Raw genomic sequence first — 20,144 nt, 5'->3', positions numbered from 1 at the left:
CTGGTGAAGTGAGGAGATCATGGAAGGCTATGTGGGGGCTGAAGAGAACAGGACTAGAATACTCATTGTGAATGCTGCTCCAAGCTCAGCACTTTTAATGCTCTTTGCTGCACAGTTTCTGTTTTGTTAGTTGTATGTCCAAGTTTTATTGAGAAGCCAACAAAGCCTTATTTCCATAAAAAAAGATTAAATTATTTATCAAATGCAAATTTAATAAAAATATTTGTTTATTCATCTTTGTTGAACCAGAGTCTGTGTTCTCTTTATGAATATAGTCTTCTCAAGACTACTTTAATAGGACAAGATTAACACCCAACATTGTTCAGAGTACAGAAGTGTTTTATTAACTGTGATCACTATTTCCTTTCATTGATATTGTGAGACTATTTGACAATAAAAAGTTGCTGACTTCTTTTAAACACTGAAACAAAATAGAGTAACAATGTTTAAACAAGCTTTAAGCACTGACAATTCTAATAACTGTTCCTACTGAATATCTGAAAGTCTTAAAAGGCCATTTAATTTTTCTTTGATTTCTGCTCTTTTTGTGCAGCCAGAGCCTCTTCAAGTTTCATATTGATACTCTTAAAGTGCCCTTCTGCTCCTAGAATTCTCCGAGACTCCACCAGAAGAGCAGGGAGGCTGGAAGTTCCATACTGTTGGTAAGGAAATAAAATTACAAGGCAACATTTTTAACTCTTGGAAAGATCACTTACATATCAGTATTTATTTTTCCTCTAAAGTGGTGCAAGATGACCTTTAAAAGTGAACAGCCAAAATTAGAGTGCCTTGTGAAATGTGAGGATTTCCCTTGCACAGGGCAAGTGTGTAAGCCTTCTCCACAGAAAATACCACGCCAGGTCCTGGGTACAACAGGGATGGATCCTAAGGCTACATGAGAAGTTCCTCTGGTCATGACACACCAGCACTGTTCTCAGCATTAAATATCTTACATGGAAGTGCCAGAGCTTTCCCTGCTTCTGAACAACAACACCAAAAATTCATTACTTCTTGATTAAAGAAATTAATTAATTACTTCTTGATTGAAGATTAACTCACTGTTAATCTTCAATTTCTATAAAAAAAAAAGACAACTAAGGACAACTGTTTTATGTCTGTGTCCTTTGAATTCCTGGATACTGAGAGCAAGGCAGCAGAATCTGCTCTGAAATACTCCAGCTTCTAATATGAGATGAAAAAAACAAGTGAGATACTACAGTAAAGTTCAGCAGTGATTCTCAAGCTGCTTCCACAAAGACAATTAACATAATACTACTACTTAAGAGATGTTAATAAATAAATGTCATAAATTAAAATAAAAACACTTAAAAAACTGAAACACATGCAGAATATGTACTTACTACCACTTTTTTTTGGGGGTTTTCTTCTCTATAATCCAAACAGTCTTGCTGTAGCTCCTTTAAATCAGTAATTAATTCAATTGTTTGCCTCAAGGAAGATTTCCTTTCCTGTAACTCAGCAAATTCTCTTTGTAGTTGCGTCAGTTGCGGTTCAGCTCTGAAAGAAGATCGAGACTTTGATGCTTACATCTGCATATTTATTGCATGAATAACTGTGACCCTATTTCCTTTGAAGGAATTCTTAAAAGGTTGGTCAGAAACACAAAACACAGCTTACTATAGAATAGTGCTTAGGCAGAAAAAGCATAGTCCTTAAACAGGGGCACGAGTCCAAATACACCAAAAAGACCCAAACCTCTTTTTTGAGTCTGCCACTCTTTTCTTAAGCATTTATGTTTTTGTAGTTTCTTAAATACAAGGTGTTCTGCTTCTGCACACCCCTGCCTGCAAAGCTGTTGGTCAGTGCTTATGCTGAAGCATATTCAGGATCTACAAACTACCTCCACCTCTGCTAAATAAACTGCAGTGCTTAATCCGTTAAAGCAGCACTCCAAGAACTGAGCACCAACAGTGATTTTCCTATAACAGGGCTGCAGGAATAAAAAAACTAAAAAGATCAAAGGATTAAAACACAACATATAAAAATGTGCAGACAGCTTTCAGGGGCTTCAAATAGTTCTTTGAGAAAAGTTTGTCCATAGGACCACAAAGAAAAGCACCTCTCATGGCCATAGAGAAAAGGTTTTTGCCCTGTTATTGCAGATCCAAGCCCGTGGTTCCCTAGAGTTACCTTACAGGGGGTGTGTTAAATGCAGCTTCAGTACAAAGCTTGGCACCAGCAACCCCAGGGCTTTGGGGAAGTCTAATGGTTCTTCCAACCACATAATTCCTGTGCTGGGTATCTAAATGACACTTCAGATTAATATGCCAAGTTAGAGAGGGGGAATTGTGTGGCCACATCAGAAGGAAATCAGCCATGTACTAAGAGCAGCCCCTGCCCACCTGCAGAGCTGAAATACACTCTCCCACCTCAAAACCAAAGAAGTCCTCTGTATGACCTTTGTAATTTATGATCCAGCACCTCTGCAATTCAAATCCTGACACTGGTGTTCTTCCTATCAACATATGGTGAGAAACACCCTCCCAGTAACTAGTCAGCTAAGAGAGCTTGCAAGAATGACTGCCTAGGCAACTGAAATATGTAAAGGAGAGGTTATCACGAGCTTATGCAAAAAGAAAAAGCAAAGTGGCAATTTCATCAAAATAAAATGAGAGAACAAAAGAAGTTACTTTCCCTTCCGAGTTACAAAATACCAGACTCTAAGTTCTTCAGGCTATTATTGTCCATTGTTAGATACACACCCAATCAGCTCTTCTCTGACTTGCACCAGTTGCTGCCTTTTCTTTTTGATGTTGGTTATTGCCTGAAACAAACAGTGAGCAAAGTCTGTGAAACAGTTTCTAAAACTTCAAAGGTAAACAACTCAAATTTCATTGCCTTTTTTTTCCTCTGAAGTTTTATGCTGATTGTCATTGTGGAAAATTGTAAGATAAAGTGCCATAAGTTATAACTGTATTTGAAAAAATTCAAAGCTGTTTAAAATGTCAAACTCTAATCTCCATCCAAAAGTTTTCTTAAGAAACATTGGATTTACAAGCATACAAAAGGAGTTTGTGACTTCTTCATTTCAAACATTAAGAACTCTAGGAGGTTTTAGGTTTAAAGATGAAAATTAATGCAAATGTGTGTCCAGCATGATTGCCATAACTAAGTAAGCTTTCTTTAATATAACATGCAATTAAAAAAAAAAGCAACACCCAAAACTCATAATTTAAATTTAGCAACTAAAACTTTAATTTTAAACAAACGTCTAAGAAGCAAACTAAGGATAAATCTGAGTGGCTGTGAATGCTAGGTGTGTATTAAGATTTTCATTTCACATGCAGAGCAGTTTACCATACCACCCCAAGTCAACAAGACTTTAGCACATTAATTGCTACTTCCCAGGATAAGCTTTATCTTGACTCTTTGTTAAAGCTATTTTGCCATTGAACATTTTGTAGAGGATGTTAATTTGGGCAGAAATCCAGACAGTGCCTAAGCTGCTCTTAAATCTCTCTTCTGTAGGGCATTCACCTATCCCTGATGAAACCACTGCAATATTTTTCTGCCCTTACACTAGTGCCTCCTTCTGACAACATTCCTATTGCATTTTCAGCAAATTCCTACTTGCTATAAATAAATAATTAAAAAAAAAGAGAGGAACTGTCTTCCTCTGAACAGAAATTCTGCATCTATTTAGGGAATGCAGCTGCCTGAGTCTTCCCTTCTTTAAATGAAGCAATCCCATTCTATCCTCACAGGTTTCTATCTCTGCTGCTCTCCTAGGTTTTATATTCATTCATGTTTCTTTAAGGTTAGCTCTTATTATTTAACTGGCTCTCCAGAGGCCTCACTCATTAAAAAAAAAAAAACAAACCAAAAAGACAAAAGAGTAATTAACATGCACAGATCTTACCCATCCTAATGTGCACTCATTGTTTTTACACCATATTGCAGTATACATCTGGAGTTTGCAATCCACCACATTTACTCAGATCTTTTCCAAAAAACCTCCTGTGGTTCCCTAACCTCTGTTTGTGCAGTTGATTCTGAGTACAGTACACCGTTCTGGAAATTATTTTGTCTCTTCCAGTCAAGTTCTCAACATTTCAATGCCCACAGCTGTATGCTCTACAATCTAGTGATATGTACGTGCTTACCTTAGCATTTTTCTTCTTCATATTCTTTAATTCCTGGACTCCTGCTATCTACAGAGAAGAATTACAGGTTGACAGGTCATCACTATCCTCCTAAAAATATGGCTGCAATAATTACTTTGGAATATCATAAAAAATTGTTCTTTTATTTTTTAAAAAACCAACCAACCCTGGTTCAATGGGACATCACCAGTTGTGTATTGACTCTTTCTCCTCATGCCAGAGGAAAACTGTTGCACAAAAGGAGCTTGTGCAAATAATACTCCTTGTACCAATTCTTGTAATATTACCTTCCTTTTTTTCTATATCTTTATATAGATGTATAAATCTGGTAATCCCAACATTTGTTACTGCTAATGAACCACTCAGAACTACAGCTTTAGTACTTGGCACAAGTGCTGCAAAGTTCTGAGTTCATTTTACTCATCAGGATCACCTTGATCTTTCCTGCCAATAAATCACAGAATGGCTCAAGCTGGAAGGGACCACAGTGGTCACCTGGTCCAACCTCCCTGCTCAAGCAGGGTCATCCTAGAGCACGTGGCACAGGATTGTGTCCAGATGGCTCTTGAATATCTTACAGTTATGTTCAAAATGTTAATTAAAAAAGGATGATTTTCCCTGGAATATGTTAGAGGTCTTACTAAGAAGTCACTGAGACAACACAAAAATTAAACCCACCTTTTAAACCTCTAGTCAACGAGCTTTGAAAACAGTGTTTGACACAGCTGTATGCTCATCTAAATGATGCAGCTCACAGTTTTACCACATAATGATTTAAATATCACCAACACTTCAGGATTACTGGATGCTTCCCTACTCTCAAAAGGTGACAATTTGGCAAAGTACTTGCATGACCCCAGTGTTGTGTCTAGAGGCAGTTATTGTGAAAACCTGCACAGAGGCAGCCAATTCTAACCTGCACACAACAAATTGTGTTTTCATATTACTTATACTGACAAGAGACTGGAAACTTTTACAGCTTGTAAAATGAATGTGTAAAGGGCAATATAAAACCATAGGTATTTTGACCACAGAACTGATTTCATCTCTGGTGTACTTACAAAATCAGTGATTTGATCCTTGAAAGCAGAAGAAAAGTCACTGATAGCCTTTCTGCAAATGTTTGATTCTATGCTTTGTCTGGAGAAGTCAGAGGGACAAAACATATTTGGTTTAGTAAAGGGGAAATCTCATCCAAAATCCTTCCTTTGAGTAACAAATAACCCAAAGTTAAGCAGATAGACAAAGGAAGATCTTTCATATACTAGCAATAGCTTTATTTCTGCCTTGAAAAACAGCAGCTGAGATGTGCTGTTCATGTTTGGAAAAGTATCAAATCCCTGGAGACCATGTCAAGATTACATGTGAAGAAACATTTGTATCATAGATAGTTAATAATCCTTAACATCAGAATGTAACCATGCAGCACTGATTCCCTAAAGGAGAGCCCATTACCAAAACCACAGCTATTTCCTTTGAAAACTTTGAATATCCACTCATGGAAAAGCAGAATATTTACCTGTAATTTGCTGCTATCTTCTCTACTTCAGCCAGAACAACATCCAGTTCTGTAATATCTCTAGGAGATCTTTTCAGCTCTTTGGGACACCAAACCTGTACAGAATGTGGGTTATCCACTGGAACAACAGAATGAACATAAGCATTGCACAATTCTGGTGCACATTGTAAAACAACACAAAAACTCTGATGCCCACCATCAAAATAACCATCCAAAAGTTATGAGTATTTTAACATGAAATGTGAGAAGAGGAATATTCTAATTATTTCACCTGTCTTTGCTTGTGCAACTGTGATAGATTTACCTGGGAACACCTTAGAACTGGGATGATCAATGACATGTAACTTAATTCTTATTATTTATTGATTCAAGCAAGCCCAGGAACACATCAGTAAACTGAGTAATAAACTACACAGTGTATGTAGATGTGATTTTTTGTGTTAAAAAACCATTAGCCTGAATTTGCAACTTGCATTACTCAAAGAATCACAAGCTTTTATATTTGCATACATTCTTTTATTAATACCACATATGCTCCAAAAACTCCACTACACACAAATGCATTTCTTTAAACTTTGAAATAGCATTATAAACCAATTCCACAAAAAGTTAAACCATGTTTCTTCACACACTCCCCAGTGTAAATCCAGTACTAAAATGTGATGGGGTCCTGTTCCAAGGAAGCAGGATGACCCAAGGGACAGTTTCTTCCCACTGAAAAATGCCACTGTCTTGGAGCTCCCTGTCTCAGGGGACTTTACATCAACAGCTGCTCCTGCACTGCAGCCAGGGGTGCTCCAAGCTCTGCCCCACAGCTGCTGCTCCAGGCTGCAGGCCAAGGGATGTACTGACACCTCCTACAGCCCCACAGCCATAATTCCAGGCTTCCCTCCAAAGGAAACCAGGCTCACTTAGAGGTGTAATGCACACCTCTGCCTTACCCCTTCAGGAGAGGAACAGCCACATCCAGGGATGCAAACCATGGGGATTAAATGGGGGTCTGTACCAAAACTGAAACTGAAACTTCCCATTTCTAGAAGCACTGTGTTGCTACATTCCAGAAATGAAAACTATTGAAAAACTTTGAATGAAGAAATGAATGAAGAAAAGATATATGGGAGTTCTGAAAAGTGTACTTTACCAGAAGGATCTGATGTGTTCTCCTCTGAAGGCTGCTCCTTTTCTTCCTGGAATTTGGTATTCAGAGTGTTCTGTGACACGAAAAGCAGATTAACTTCCAGAAGAAACCCTAGGTTTACTCATCTGAACTCCTGAGAGATGACAATCAGGCAGCATGCAGAAAGCAGTCCCTGACTGAAGCACCAGTAACACCTCCTTTGGCCTGTCCCACCAGTCCCAGCCCAGTGTCACCCTGCTGCAGGACAGAGGCTGCCTGACTGCCCTGGCCACTGATCCTCCAGCCCATGGCCAGGCAGCAGGGAGTGGAGCAAGTGTTCCAAAACACTCATTCAAAACTGAATGGCTTTTCATTCTAACACACATTCAAAATTAATTTTATCAATATTCTTTTTCCCATAAATCTGTTTCGCTTCAATACCAAACAAGTACAAAGGATTCATGTTCCATCTAGTATGCCATTCCTCGAGAACATATATTCCAGATACAAAGAAGAAAACTGAAAAAAGGAAAGCATATACTCCCAAACCAGCAAGAGAAAAGGCTACAGGATCCAGGAACACCTGGCTATTCTATTCCTTGTTGATGTGATGACTTGTAGCTTTGGGCATTTCACTTGGCCACCTCCCTGGAATACTCTGAGGACTGATTATTTGGGATACAATTAAGTACTAAGAAACAAATGGAAGGTCTTTCTCTTCCTCCACCCTCTAATGCAGGCATGGCATGAAATAAACTAAAATGAAATTGACTGAAAATAATCATGAAACTTTTTTGGTACCACAGTCTCCTTAAGGGGCTCCTCTCCAGCATCAGCTGTGTTGGATTCCTGAGCATCACCACTGCAGGGCTTTGAGTGACGCCGTTTTTTACTGGGAAAAGAAAAACATTCACTACTACCCTCTGAGGAAGGATGAGCCACACACATACACAAAACCCTGTGTTCTGGGGAACAATTTGTACAGCTGCATCTCATACAAGTACTATTAAAGTTTTACTTGAATTCATTAGCAAGACAATTTCAGATTTAAACCAAACTGGATTATACATATTAGAAATATACTAAAATTTTAATTCAAATATTTTGGATAATAATTTTCTTTGTTACTTATCATTGAAGTAGAACACTTTTCCCTTCAAATCTAAATACCTAAAGATTAAATTAAATGCTGACAGTTTTATTGTTTTCCAACAGACCGTGTGCCTGTATTTTGCCTTTGTGCTGCTGAAACATGACCGAGTGCCTGGTTTTGTGACTGTTCCTCTCCATAAGCATCCACAGCAGTACTGTGCAAAGGGTGATCTATAAAGAACAAAAAATAAACTGTGTGAGCACTGCTCCCATCTGTTAAGGCAAAGAGCACTGCCAGCCATTAAGCATTTAGTTAGAATATTTGTGGTTTGCTAACTAATATAAAGGAAGTTCTTGTTACAAGTATTATTTGAGTATTATGAAAAGATATAGAGTGAAAGGTTTCATGGTTTCTGTACCCATCCACCTGCTATTTCTTTATGAACCCAAACCAAGCTTAGCATGTACACATGGCACAGAACAAGTAAAATACTTGGTACAGTTTAATTCAAGTTCTTCCTTGCTATGGCATATGTGAGCCTTCTAGACATTTAAACAATTACTTTCTTTTTTTTTTAAATAAATTTTAGTAAATGTAAAATTCTTGACGGTAGCTACCAAAATAGATTAGAACTCTGAAAAATTTAGGTTTCAGCATGCCTTCCACAGTATAAATTTCTTTTTCAAGCACACTGCCACAAAACTTTTGTGTTGGTTTACATAAGTGTCAGTGGGCATTCTTTTGGCAGTCTAAATACATGCCACAGAAACAACAGCTTTTCATTTTGCAGCCCTGCCTTACAAACAACCCTTTTGCTAAATAGTTTTTTATAGCTCATTGTCAATGCTGTTCCTAAGTTGCATTTATATTTTGTGGTTTGCTCAGAGTAATAACTATTACAGTTGAGAAACAGCTCTTAAAAAAAAAATACAGATAGCTGTAACAGGACTCCACACAGAAGAGCACCTACCCCATCTAAACTGATTCTCTTCCTGTGTATTGAGGACTCATTACACAAGTCAAATATAAAGCATGGAAGTGGTTTTAATCCTTCACCACTAATTGTATGGCTTTATGTAATTTCTTTAAGTAACACCTGAGAGCAGCAGAAAAACACCCCTGCAAATGTCCAGGTCTACTACCATGAATATTCTTACAATGGGAAAAATGTCACTTCATAATTTGTGTAATTTAATAAAGAATAAGTTAACTTTGGTTTTTAACTGTGAGTCCTTACACAACTGCAATGCTATGATGTGTGAAATTCTACCATTCAGACTATAAAGGTGAAATAGCCAGTATTTTCCCATTGACTTTTATTTGCACATACTACAGCTTTATTCCTGTTACTTCCTAAATTACAGAAAATAACAAAAAATCCCATCTGTCTTTCCTCTCCATTACTTTCTCTTGCAAAGAACCAAAACCTTTTCCTAGGTAAGCACCTGAAGTATTTTGTCCACGTGGTTGGTTTGTGAAAACATGCATTAAATGACACTCAAGATAATACTAACCAAAGGAATCATCAAGCTCATCAAGTTGGTTTGCGTCTGCTACCTTCAATATCCTTGAGACATCTGGTTCCTCAAGCAGAAGAGATTTCACACGAAGATTGGAGTTGGCTTTGTGCTCCTGGATGGGGATGAATTAACAGCCACTTTACCCAGCTCTCTGAATGTACAGCAGATGAAATGTGACAATACATTTCAAGAACATTTGGCTAGGAATACACTTAACCAGAACCATATTGACTCCTAAGCTATGACACAAGGATTTGAAGCATATTTTTGTCTCAGGCTGTGGGGTTTTTCCGCTAAAAATAAAATGTTTATGTTCTGCTGTTTGATACTGTATTACTGTATTCTGCTGCAGGCTTTGTCTTATTTCATAAACGTATACAAGCTTAGAAATCTTATAACACTCTAATACCTGGTTTCTATGACATGTAGTCTTTCTTTTCAGGCATTAAAATATTTTTTCTTTCATTTCTATACCACATAAATTTCCACCCTGTCCAATTTAATTATTTTCATCTTAAGAAACTGAAAAGCTATAGAGCAACTTCTTATAAAAAATTGGTGGAATTTACAAATCAAAGATTACAGAGACACTTCTGTAAAGCAGAAAGGTAAGGGAGAATGACACTAGTTAATGAAACAGTTGTATGCCATTCACAAAATGCACAAGTGACTTTCCTCACTAATTTCTGTGTGTACCTGGAGGGTGAATTATAACCAGAAAAGACTGACCTCTGGAGCTTTTTAATGTTACCAATTATTATAGTACCAAATATACACATCAACTACTTTCTCTACAAATCTTCTTTTATGAGATTGTTTATAAACTTTTTTTCTGTTTGAAAGTCAACGATCCATTTTGTGCTACACCTAAAAGGAAAAAAGAAAACTCCACAGCAGCAGCCCAAGCCCACCCCAGCAGTTCCCAGTGCAAAGCAAGCCCTGCATTAACCCCTGTGCATCCGCCTCTGGGGACAATGCCACAACATAACATAACGGCACAGTGACAAACACAGAACCACAGAATATCCTGCACTGGAAGGGACCCGCAAGGCCTTGCACAGGATACCCCACGAGCCACACCCTGTGCCCAAGAGCACTGTCCACACAGTCCTTGAATTCTGTCAGGCTTGGTGCTGCGACCACTCCCCTGGGGAGCCTGGGCCAGTGTCCAACCACCCTCTGGGTGAAAAACAACTAATATCCAACCTCAACCTTCGAGGCCGCTCCCCTTGGTCCCCTGGCCGGTCCCCAGAGAGGAGAGGTCAGCGTCTGTCCCCGCAATCCCTTGGTGAGGAAGCTGAGCCCACGCTGAGGGCTCCCCTCAGTGTCCAGCTGAGCGGACCGAGACCTCAGCCACCCCTCACACGGCTTCCCCTCAGGGCCCGCCACCTTGCCCGCCTCTGAACACTGCACAACCGACACACCGGCTGTCTGAATTCTGTCCTGCCTAGCGAAACTTACCTCTGGCTTATTGCTGGTACCATTCTTCTTTATTTTCTTCTTTGAGGACATTTCGCTGTTCAGTAAACACTGCTGAATACAAAAGCGAGGATGAAGTTAGTGAGAAATTGTCCCCGATGGAACTCAGCTTTCTCAGTGTGGGCACTTGGGAGAGAACGGGGTGTCTTTGTTACCTCAAGCTATCCTTTGTTCCTTCAGGCTATTGGGCTCAGCTCACTCCAGAAGCGGTACAAGGCGGTCCCGCCGGCCCGGCCCCTCAGGGCAGCCTCCCGCCGCTTTCGGAACGCGCGCGCAGGAAGGGGAGGAGCGGCCGGCCGGAAAGGGAAGCGGGACGCGGAACGGCGCCGCCGCAGCCCCGCTCCGCCGGGAGGATTCACCTAACCCCACTCTCCTCCGCAGTTTTCTGTCAATGACTCTGATTAAGTACAAAAAATAAACCACAAGAACGTCCCGTTTTTTTCCTCCCCTCCCTTTTCCCTAAACTGACGCTGTGCATCTGGAAAAGCGAGTCAAAGAGATCGCTTCTATAAAGATACGGTCACAAACAGTTCAGAAATTTATTTAAACAGCGCCAAAAAAGTAGGCTTTAGCTTGAAAATATAAAATTCCATCTGTGGCAATTAAAGTGTTAAGAGGAGATTTAGCAATACGTCACGTCCCGTCAGTCGGAGGGACTGCCACACCTCTGTATCCACTGGCAGTGGTGACACCCACACACACCCCTTTGGCTTTAGCCAGGCAAACTAAAACAGTGAAACACACACTTTAGGCTTAAGAGGCGGTAAGCTCTCTGTAGACTTCTATTTTGCTGGCTATAGCACCTAGGCCCATGAGCCACAAATAATACAGTACAAATTTGTATCTGCAGTGATAGATGCCTTTCCAGAAAGGTTTCTTCAATAGAACGTTGTTAAGAACATAAACCTTGGATCCGATTATCAACCATTGCTCAGCTATCTCCAGTAGGTGACGTGTGGTGACACTTCCCTGCCTTTCCAAGCAGCATACACACAGATTTGAGTATGTTATTCAGTAAGTGACAAATCTGGTTTAGGTTTCCTTCAGTATGGAAGAAATGCATAGAAGAAAATAGAAAATTACTTGAGAGGAGAAACTCTACAGTGAGTAGGAGCAGAAATTTGCTTAGCATCTTGCACTGACATCTATATTCTCATGGAGCTTTAAATAATGTGTGGGTGGTGGTGCTTCCTCTACCCTGCTCTGGTAACTCCAGCCCTGAAATCTCTCAAACCATACCCCCTGGATTGAAGCCAAATGCAGTATGAGGGCAGGATTAAGGAAACCCACTACCACCCAGGCAAAAACTCCACCTTTCACTTAAGTCATCTGAGGTGATGGTAAGAACACAACTGCCAGGAAAAAGACAAAAATAAAATATTTGCTTGTTTCATAAAGTACTGAAAGAGCAAGTTACATACAAGAGCATTCTTTTCCTACAAATATTGGCCAACACCTTAAACATAAAAAGTTACTTTCCAAAAGCAAAAGTGTAAACAACCAGCCTTTATAATGTATTCAGTATGTCTTTAGCAGTGGAGTTTCACACCTTGTCAGTTAGAATATTACACCTGGGCTTGTTAGTCAGCAGCATTTTTCCTTGATAAATAAACGCATCACAGCATTGAAATGCAGAAATATTTATTTTGGTTTCCTTCATTGGTTTTGAAAATTGTTTTGGTTTTATAAAACATAGAAATAGCCAACACTAACCAAACATTTGAATTTCAATGTAAAACTACTGCTCTAACAGTTGACTTGGATTTGTGTACCTGAATTGTATACACATACGAAATTATGCTACAGAGTAGTGCATTACAATCACACACAAATCTTAGTGCAAACCTTGTTGTGCTTGTATTTTACATATATCCATGTTTTCAAAAAACAGCAATGAATGTTAATGCAAAACCAACTCTGTTAAGGATAGCAAAAGACTTATGCTGGAATAAGGCTTATTTCTGCTGATTTTTCAAACAAAAGGTAATAACTAGTTTTTATTTTGCAATTTATCTGGGAATTAGGTTTTTATCCCTGAACAAATACCTATCCTGGGCCAACACACAATTCTGTTGGCATGTATAAATCATTCCAATTGCTGCAAAGCATCAGGCAAAAACATTCTACCTGACCTATTTTGCTATTCAGTGAAGGGTACTCAGTGGCTCATACATAAAGCACAGGAAACAGGTTATGTCAGAAGTCTTCCACTTAGAGAGGGCCTGGCACATTTTTATAAAAACACATTTTAAATACAAGTTCATTACAGGGCAACAAGTGTCTGGTACAGGTGCAATGTTTACCCTGACTGTTAGCATAGCCCAGCCTTCTGATTTGGTTTTTAGGTCTCTAGTGTTCTTGCCAGAGTTGGGATCTGCTCATTTGCAGGGCTGGCACCACTCCAGAACCATGCTAATGTAGCAGGGGCTACACTTGCTGAAAGAACTGCATCCACACAGTGCAGAACCACCCTATGCAGACTCTGAGGAACTCCTATTCATCAATCTTCTTTGTGTGGAGTGCTGACTTCTACCTTATAGAAGTACATCCCATAACTGGCTGCAGATGTAGAGGGGAGATACAGCTCAGATGTCTTGCCCCAGTTAACATTGGGACTAACAAAAGATGTGATACCAGCCATGCAAACTGTAAGGGTTTGGGTTTTTTTGGTGGTTGGGTGGGTGGGGTGGTTTTGAACAGCTTAAGTAATTTTTCTGAGAATGCAGGATACTTAGAGGCATTTTCAAAGCTGCCAAATCCTTTGTGGAATTGACAACTGCAAAACACACTGCAGACAGCAAACATGCTGGCAATAAAACCTTAGCTCCTTGGTGAAGGTGAGTCCCATTTTTGACCAAGGAAATATTAAATAACTTACATATAGTTACCATTTACAGTTAAGGCTCTTTTTGGAAATTGTAGGTCACCATAAAAACAGTATGCAACACGACTTGACAGTAAGGCAGTGTTCCATTTCTTCAATGTTCCTATGGCAAGTACCCATTTTTGTACAAGTTAATGATTGCACAGTTTCCTTCCCTATTTTTGCTGTAGTCAAAATACAGATGCAAAGGCCAACAGTAGACAGACATGTGCCATTTTTCTCATTCCATTTGCAGTTACATTTTGGCATTAGCATAGAGTTCATCTATCTGTGACTGGAAGTATTTTCGCAGTTCTGGTCTCTTCGCCTTCAGTGTTGGTGTCAACAGGCCATTTTCAATAGAAAACATTTCAGTGTGCAGAACAATGTCTTTCACCTGGAAAATAAAAAGTTACTAGCCAAGCTGTATTCCTTGAAATAGACAAGACTATTACAAACTTGCCCAAACATCTCACCAAAGCTCATCACTTGAAAAGTTTTCCAGACACAAATTAAAAGCAGTGTTTGGAGAATCAGATCATATTGGTGTTGACAAGTTTAAAAAATTAGGTATTTGGTTCTCATAAGCATCATACCTGTTCAAATGACTTCAAACCAGATTCTTTCCCAATTCTCAATATGTCCTCCAGAATATATTTTTTTACATCCTGTGGATACAGAAATATGTTATATAGCTTCATGCTTCCATAAGCAGCAACTTGAAAAAGCTGATGCAGAACATTTAACAGTTCAGCTAGACATGCCCCTTACCTTGTTTCTGCATAGCTCTTGATAGGAGCCTTCACATCCCCTTTTCTTGGCCCAGCTGTTCAGAGTATCAGGATCAGGTACCACAACACCTACTAAGAAGGCCTAAAAAAAAAAAAGAGAAAAGCTTGACAAAAATTCCCAAGTCAACACTTCAGTTCCTACACATTTCACTGGGGAGCATTTCTGATCCTGCTGTAAAGTCAACAGCTTTCTCTGATACCTACCTGAACACAGCAAGTGCAGTTCAGTTCAGCTGAACTGAAAGAATTAAGATCCACATTTTTCTTCATATTTGAAAACCCCCAAGATATCCAGGTTCTTTCTTGGTATGCAAGGGTTTTTCTGTTTTGTTTTTTGGGTTTTTCCCACTGCACACTGTTAGCAATTTATATACAATCATTAATATGCAAATTAGTTTAGTTCCACTACCTGGTGTGAAACTAAATCCAGAAACATGCTATGTACCTGCTGGAATCCAATCAGAACCAAAATGCATAATGATAATAGTTTACAATAAAAATTTAAATTTCAGTCCCAAAATTTGGGGTGAGGAGAAGGAAGAAAGGAAAACTTTGCTGCAGTCTTCCTTTGCAATAATTTTAAAAATTACCTGAAAAATGCTTACCTGCAAGCTCTCTCCATGGACAAACACCTGTGCAACAGCTTCACATCTCAGATACACATTCTCTATTTTCTCTGGTGCTATGTACTCTCCCTGGGCTAGTTTAAATATGTGTTTTTTCCGGTCAATGATCTTCAATGTACCATTCTGTTGGCAGAAATAACTTTTACTCGGAGGAGGCACTTCAAGTGAAAAACCAATCTACACACCATAGGCATGCCACACTGGCACAATGAAACTGTGTTAAAATCAGAGAATAGTCAAACTAGTGTTAGAAGAAAATAGGTTATGTATCCATCTAATCTAAAGTGGGGAAAGCCTCTTTTCAGAGGAAAAGGAAATTTCCTCAGAACTGGCACTGTCAATACTTTTTTAGGCCCAGGCATACAGATTCAGCTACAACAGTGATTATCCACAAATTCTTGTCTTTCATCTAACTAATTCTGTTCAATAGCAAATGTTTTCTAATATATTTATTAAATTTCTGCCAGTTACTATGAAAGTATTATTGCAGCTATGTAAGTTAACTTACTGGTAGCCACTTGCCAATATCTCCTGTGTGAAGCCAGCCATCTTTGTCCAGAGCCTCTGCTGTTTTTTCCGGATCTTTTAAATAGCCACGAAACACATTTACCCCTTTAATACACACCTGAAAAGAGCCATTTGTTAATATGTGCCACAATGAAGGAAAGTTAGCAATCACCACTATAAAAAAATTCATCCTCCAATGATTCTTAATGACCATTAAAAAGGCAAGAGGAAATTTGTGTTTGTACAGGAATTTCTACTCATGGTTTTTGGAGACCTAATGTTTTCCATTGGTATGAAATTGAGTAAGAAGCAATTGGAAGGATCTGATCTCTTCCAGTCCAGCAGTAGTCTTCCTACCCACTATTTGAATAATTGGAACCTATCAGAAGAAATTTGGTTTTATTTATGTGAAAAAATTCTGCTGCATCCAGAAATACGATCTCTCAGCCTGGCAACATTTTCATTTCAGCTTTGGTAAACAGCAGGGGCATTGTGTTAAAACTAATGGAGAACAAACCAGTTGGGTATCAAGCAAATGGCATTTGTTGCCCAAAAACTAGGCTAGAAGGAATTACTAATGTGGCACAGCAATCAATTTTTGAAAAATGTTCAGTGCCTACCCAGTATGCTGGTGAGCTACAATATAATGAACATGAGATGTTGTCAGTAGGAGGGAGATCAGAGTATTAGTGAGGGTTCTCATGACCTTATGGAGACAGTAACAAACTTGGGACCAAACTAAAGTAATATTTGCAAAGCAACTAACTTCTGTTCTAAAATAGACCTTATCTGGAAGGATACAAATAAAAGAGGACTCTACATGTTCCAGTCAAGTCAAAGACTGAATAATCAAATGTTAATTTTTCACAGCCCCTGAGATCACAGCAGGTCACAGCTTTTCCCAGTAGAGACAGCCAACCATTTATCTGTATCCTGCTAGCTGGCACTGAGACCTCTTCTGCATATGCTCATATATAATTCTATTCACATATTTATTCTTCTTGACTGGCAAAAGTGAAAATCAAGGCTGACAGAGCAGAGAATATTGCAAGCTTACTCTCAGAGAAAGGGAGTAGAAATATTTAACCCAGATAAAAAACAGAAAATAAGGAAGAATATTTCTTTTAGGCAAATGCATAAGGAGTGCCAATTCAAAAGCAATGGGCTTTGAGTTCTGTGAAGCAAGTTACAATACTTTTTTGTTATATTCAGAATAGTTTATACTGAGGAAATTAGGCCTGAAAGACTAAGAGGGCAGCTGATACATTAAGGAGCTACCATTTTTATTCAAGTCCAAGTAATTCCTAATGCAGCATATTTTCACATTAAGTGAAAGCAAAACACTTAGGAGATTTTTAAAAACTATTTAACTATTTATCATTATAAGAATTTATACTCAGTTCCTCTAGCAAACCAATCTCTAAGAACATACTGAAAGTGAAGCAAAACTTGCTGTTGAAGACTACATATGGAGTCATATGCAAGACAGAAGACTTTTGACATTGTTCTTCACTTGCAAGCAGTTTCCCACCACAAAGACCAACAAAATCCTTGAGTATTTCTGGGAGTTAAAGATCAATGATTTATTTCTAGTCTCATACGAATCACAACCAAAACAAATGAATATTATAAATCCTTATAAATATTATAAATCCTAGCCACAGATCAGTTACTTGCTTAAGCTACTTTTAATTTCTCACTCCCCCAGTTGCCCCCAGAGCCTCTTGAAAGCATATGAAAGACACCACAGTTAATCTGCTTTCAAAGCTTGGGAAAAATAAATTACTACATGAATATCTCTTCAAAGTAGATACAAAAGTTAAATCTGTATACACTTAATTTTGAAAAAATATTTTAGAAGACAGCATATAGCATCACATGGAAAGCTGAGTCCTCAAAATGCAATTTGTAAAACATACGTGTTCAATTTGTGCAGATTGCATAACAAAGTTCAGAAAAATGTGCAGGCAGGCATCACAAATCACCAGCAACCTTCATGGCACTTGATGTCCATTTCTCAGAAGTTCCCAGCCGCTTTAAGTGACCTCATCTCATCTCTTAACTTTGTATCTACTTTGCAGAGATGTTCATGTAGTAATTTACTTTTCCCCAAGCTGGGTAACTGGCTGTATGCATCAGCTGCTCTCTTGGCAGCAGGGTGGGAGGGAAGCCCTCTGCCAGCATTCTGCTGAAACGTAGCTGCACCATGAGGTGGCCACACTTCCCAGCTATTCCACAGCTGGAAGATGTTGCCTTGTCAAACAGCCTTATGTATGGTCATAAAACCATCTGTTAACCTGTGGGATAACATTGCTATGTAAGCTCTTTTCCCTCCCCCCATTTATATTTCCTGATTTGTTTCTGTGAATCATTAATAAATATGGTACGCAGGCATCTTAGATTTCATGTAGCAGGCCATGTTTAGCACTTTTACTAAACTCAGTTATTTCAGGAACAAAAAAAAAAAAAAATTCCAAAAATTCCCAAGAGGGTCATATTGCCTTTCTTACTTACCTCACCCTCTCCTTTGGCAGCCAAGTAATTCATTTCTTGTACATCAACAAGCTTGATGATATTGCATGCCATTGGTGCTCCAACATGACCTATTAAATACAGTAACACTTCAATAGCCTGATGCTTTTTAGTCAGATTCTGAAAAAAATAAGCTGCTTACACACTGAAGAAAGATGGAAAACTGATTGCTGGTAGCTTAAATTTGCCAGGACTGCAACATTAAATTCTCAGATATCCCTAAGAATGTTACAAGCTGAACCATGTATACAAGCTTGCTTTTTCTTATAATCAGGATCCTCACTCTACAGACATATTTAAGTAGCAGAAGTCCCATACAGTTTCCATTAGCAATATTGTATCAGTTAGGGAGCTAGAGATGTAACAGCTCAGGGAAGTGCACACGCTTGATTCCAAACACCAAAAAATGCCATTTGTATTTCCTCAAGTGCCATTATACACAGAAGATTTTTGCTTGATATAAACTACAAGGGTTAATACTGTGACCTCCCCTCTCCTAAAGCTACTTCAGCTTACAAGAACAAATCCTAGAAGTTTGAATTACTGAACATTCATAGCTATTTAGGGTAGAAATGTCAAGCGATCTCTTCAATTATTTTTATTTCACTTGAAGAAAACCAATCTTATCACTCATGATAGGTGAAGAATAAATAAAGTGATCAGGGACCTCTAAAAATTTCACTAATCCTAAAATTTAACAGACAGGTACACAGCTGAACATCATACCTGCAGTCCAGTCACCAGGCAATGACAGGGAGCATCCAGCTGTGCATTCAGTCTGTCCATAACCTTCATAGAACTAGAAGGTGAAATCAAAATATAATCTAAAGACCATTACTTTTCAACACAGTTTCTTCATTAAAATGCAATTAATATTATGTTTTTCTTCTAATTGTTTAAATTTGAGTGTACCAAAACCCTCAGCACCTTCTAAAAAAAACCCCTGAAATATTAGTTTTATCACAATACAGTTTTAAATGCTAATATTCCACCTTCAGTTCCAATATATACTCCAAAGTTTCACACAGCATGTGACACCTGTGTAGACTAAAACAGAAAACAGCAGAAGAAGCAGGAAAGAAGTGAAGAACCATAGCACTAGCAGTGACTTCATTCACATAATTTAAAAATAGGCTTGTCTGAGACAGCCAGAAATGGAATCCCTATGCCCCATGACAGTTCTGTGATTGCTATACACATGACAGGCTTCCCTTTTCTATGTAAAATGCATTGTTACACCAGCACACCACTAAAAAACTTCAGGAAATTATGGAAGCCTGACATTTTAGATGATTTTGCTTTCTATCCTTGAAATTTAATTTTAATTGAATTTATTTAATTTCAACACATTTGTTCTATTTTATGCCATTGCTGTTAAATTTTACCTCCAGAAGCTTATACTTTGAAGATGTTCTGAAGATAAATGCAACATGTGCAATTTGATTCACCTCATGTTCAAAACAGCAACACTACAATATTACTACACTGATTATTAGATTTTCTACAGTAGTTAAAAATATTTCTGTAAACAAGGCAAACTCCAGAAAATTAAATAAAGTAGGTAATTTATTACTTACTGCAGCCCACAAAAAAAGTCTTTCCTAAGACAGGTCAGCTAGTTACTTCAGTTAAAAGACTTTGGGATGAATACAGAAATTTCAGGGGACTGAGAGAAACTCAGGAAAAGAGCATGCACTTGTATCATCTCCAAGAATACTAGAAAGAGTTATCCATATAATCAGACTGCTAGAAAAGCTCTAACAAGGGAGCTCTCTAAGGGAGAGTAGAGATGTTAAACACTCCAGGAGCCAGGTGTTAAAATATTTAGGGTTTGGGACTTAAGGCCAGGCAACTCACCTGACAACCAAGAGCTGCTCTCAAGAAGGTCAGTACACTTGCAGACACAGGTGCTGCTCCTGTGATCATCAGCTTTACTCTTCCTCCCAAACTTGCCTACAACAGACACAAGATAC

At 38.6% G+C, this 20,144-nt stretch overlaps 2 protein-coding genes across 5 annotated transcripts in view; both read right to left on the bottom strand.

The window, feature by feature from the left end:
• Window positions 1–321: 321 nt before the first annotated feature.
• On the bottom strand, window positions 322–11,115 carry CENPU (centromere protein U). Of its 2 annotated transcripts, none has more exons than XM_058025054.1 (12): window positions 11,008–11,115; window positions 10,835–10,906; window positions 9,368–9,485; window positions 7,978–8,083; window positions 7,562–7,652; window positions 6,785–6,854; window positions 5,644–5,761; window positions 5,186–5,264; window positions 4,125–4,172; window positions 2,724–2,785; window positions 1,362–1,518; window positions 322–656 (listed from the first exon to the last, which is right to left on the bottom strand). In XM_058025054.1, exons 2-12 carry the CDS (start codon window positions 10,883–10,885, stop codon window positions 519–521), a joined length of 1,038 nt encoding a protein of 345 aa, XP_057881037.1. In that variant the 5' UTR covers window positions 10,886–10,906; window positions 11,008–11,115; the 3' UTR covers window positions 322–518. The 2 variants fall into 2 exon arrangements, with proteins under 2 accessions (XP_057881037.1, XP_057881038.1); XM_058025055.1 differs by having other exon boundaries at window positions 10,835–10,903.
• Window positions 11,116–12,476: 1,361 nt separating this feature from the next.
• The window catches only part of ACSL1 (acyl-CoA synthetase long chain family member 1), an 86,701-nt gene continuing 79,033 nt past the window's right edge, over window positions 12,477–20,144 (bottom strand). For all 3 annotated transcript variants that reach the window (XM_058023829.1, XM_058023828.1, XM_058023831.1), the window contains 8 exons: window positions 20,029–20,124; window positions 18,898–18,970; window positions 18,154–18,242; window positions 15,641–15,757; window positions 15,112–15,255; window positions 14,487–14,588; window positions 14,312–14,383; window positions 12,477–14,112 (listed from right to left, as the gene is read on the bottom strand). In XM_058023829.1, coding sequence (XP_057879812.1) covers window positions 13,972–14,112; window positions 14,312–14,383; window positions 14,487–14,588; window positions 15,112–15,255; window positions 15,641–15,757; window positions 18,154–18,242; window positions 18,898–18,970; window positions 20,029–20,124 — 834 coding nt within the window. In that variant the 3' untranslated portion in view covers window positions 12,477–13,971. The remainder of the gene's footprint in view (window positions 14,113–14,311; window positions 14,384–14,486; window positions 14,589–15,111; window positions 15,256–15,640; window positions 15,758–18,153; window positions 18,243–18,897; window positions 18,971–20,028; window positions 20,125–20,144) is intronic.

Source organism: Melospiza georgiana, chromosome 5 (assembly GCF_028018845.1).
Source record: "Melospiza georgiana isolate bMelGeo1 chromosome 5, bMelGeo1.pri, whole genome shotgun sequence".
In the NCBI taxonomy this organism is placed as follows: domain Eukaryota; kingdom Metazoa; phylum Chordata; class Aves; order Passeriformes; family Passerellidae; genus Melospiza; species Melospiza georgiana.
The sequence above is the reverse complement of the archived record's forward strand: the minus strand, read 5'-3'. Positions and strand labels throughout refer to the sequence as shown.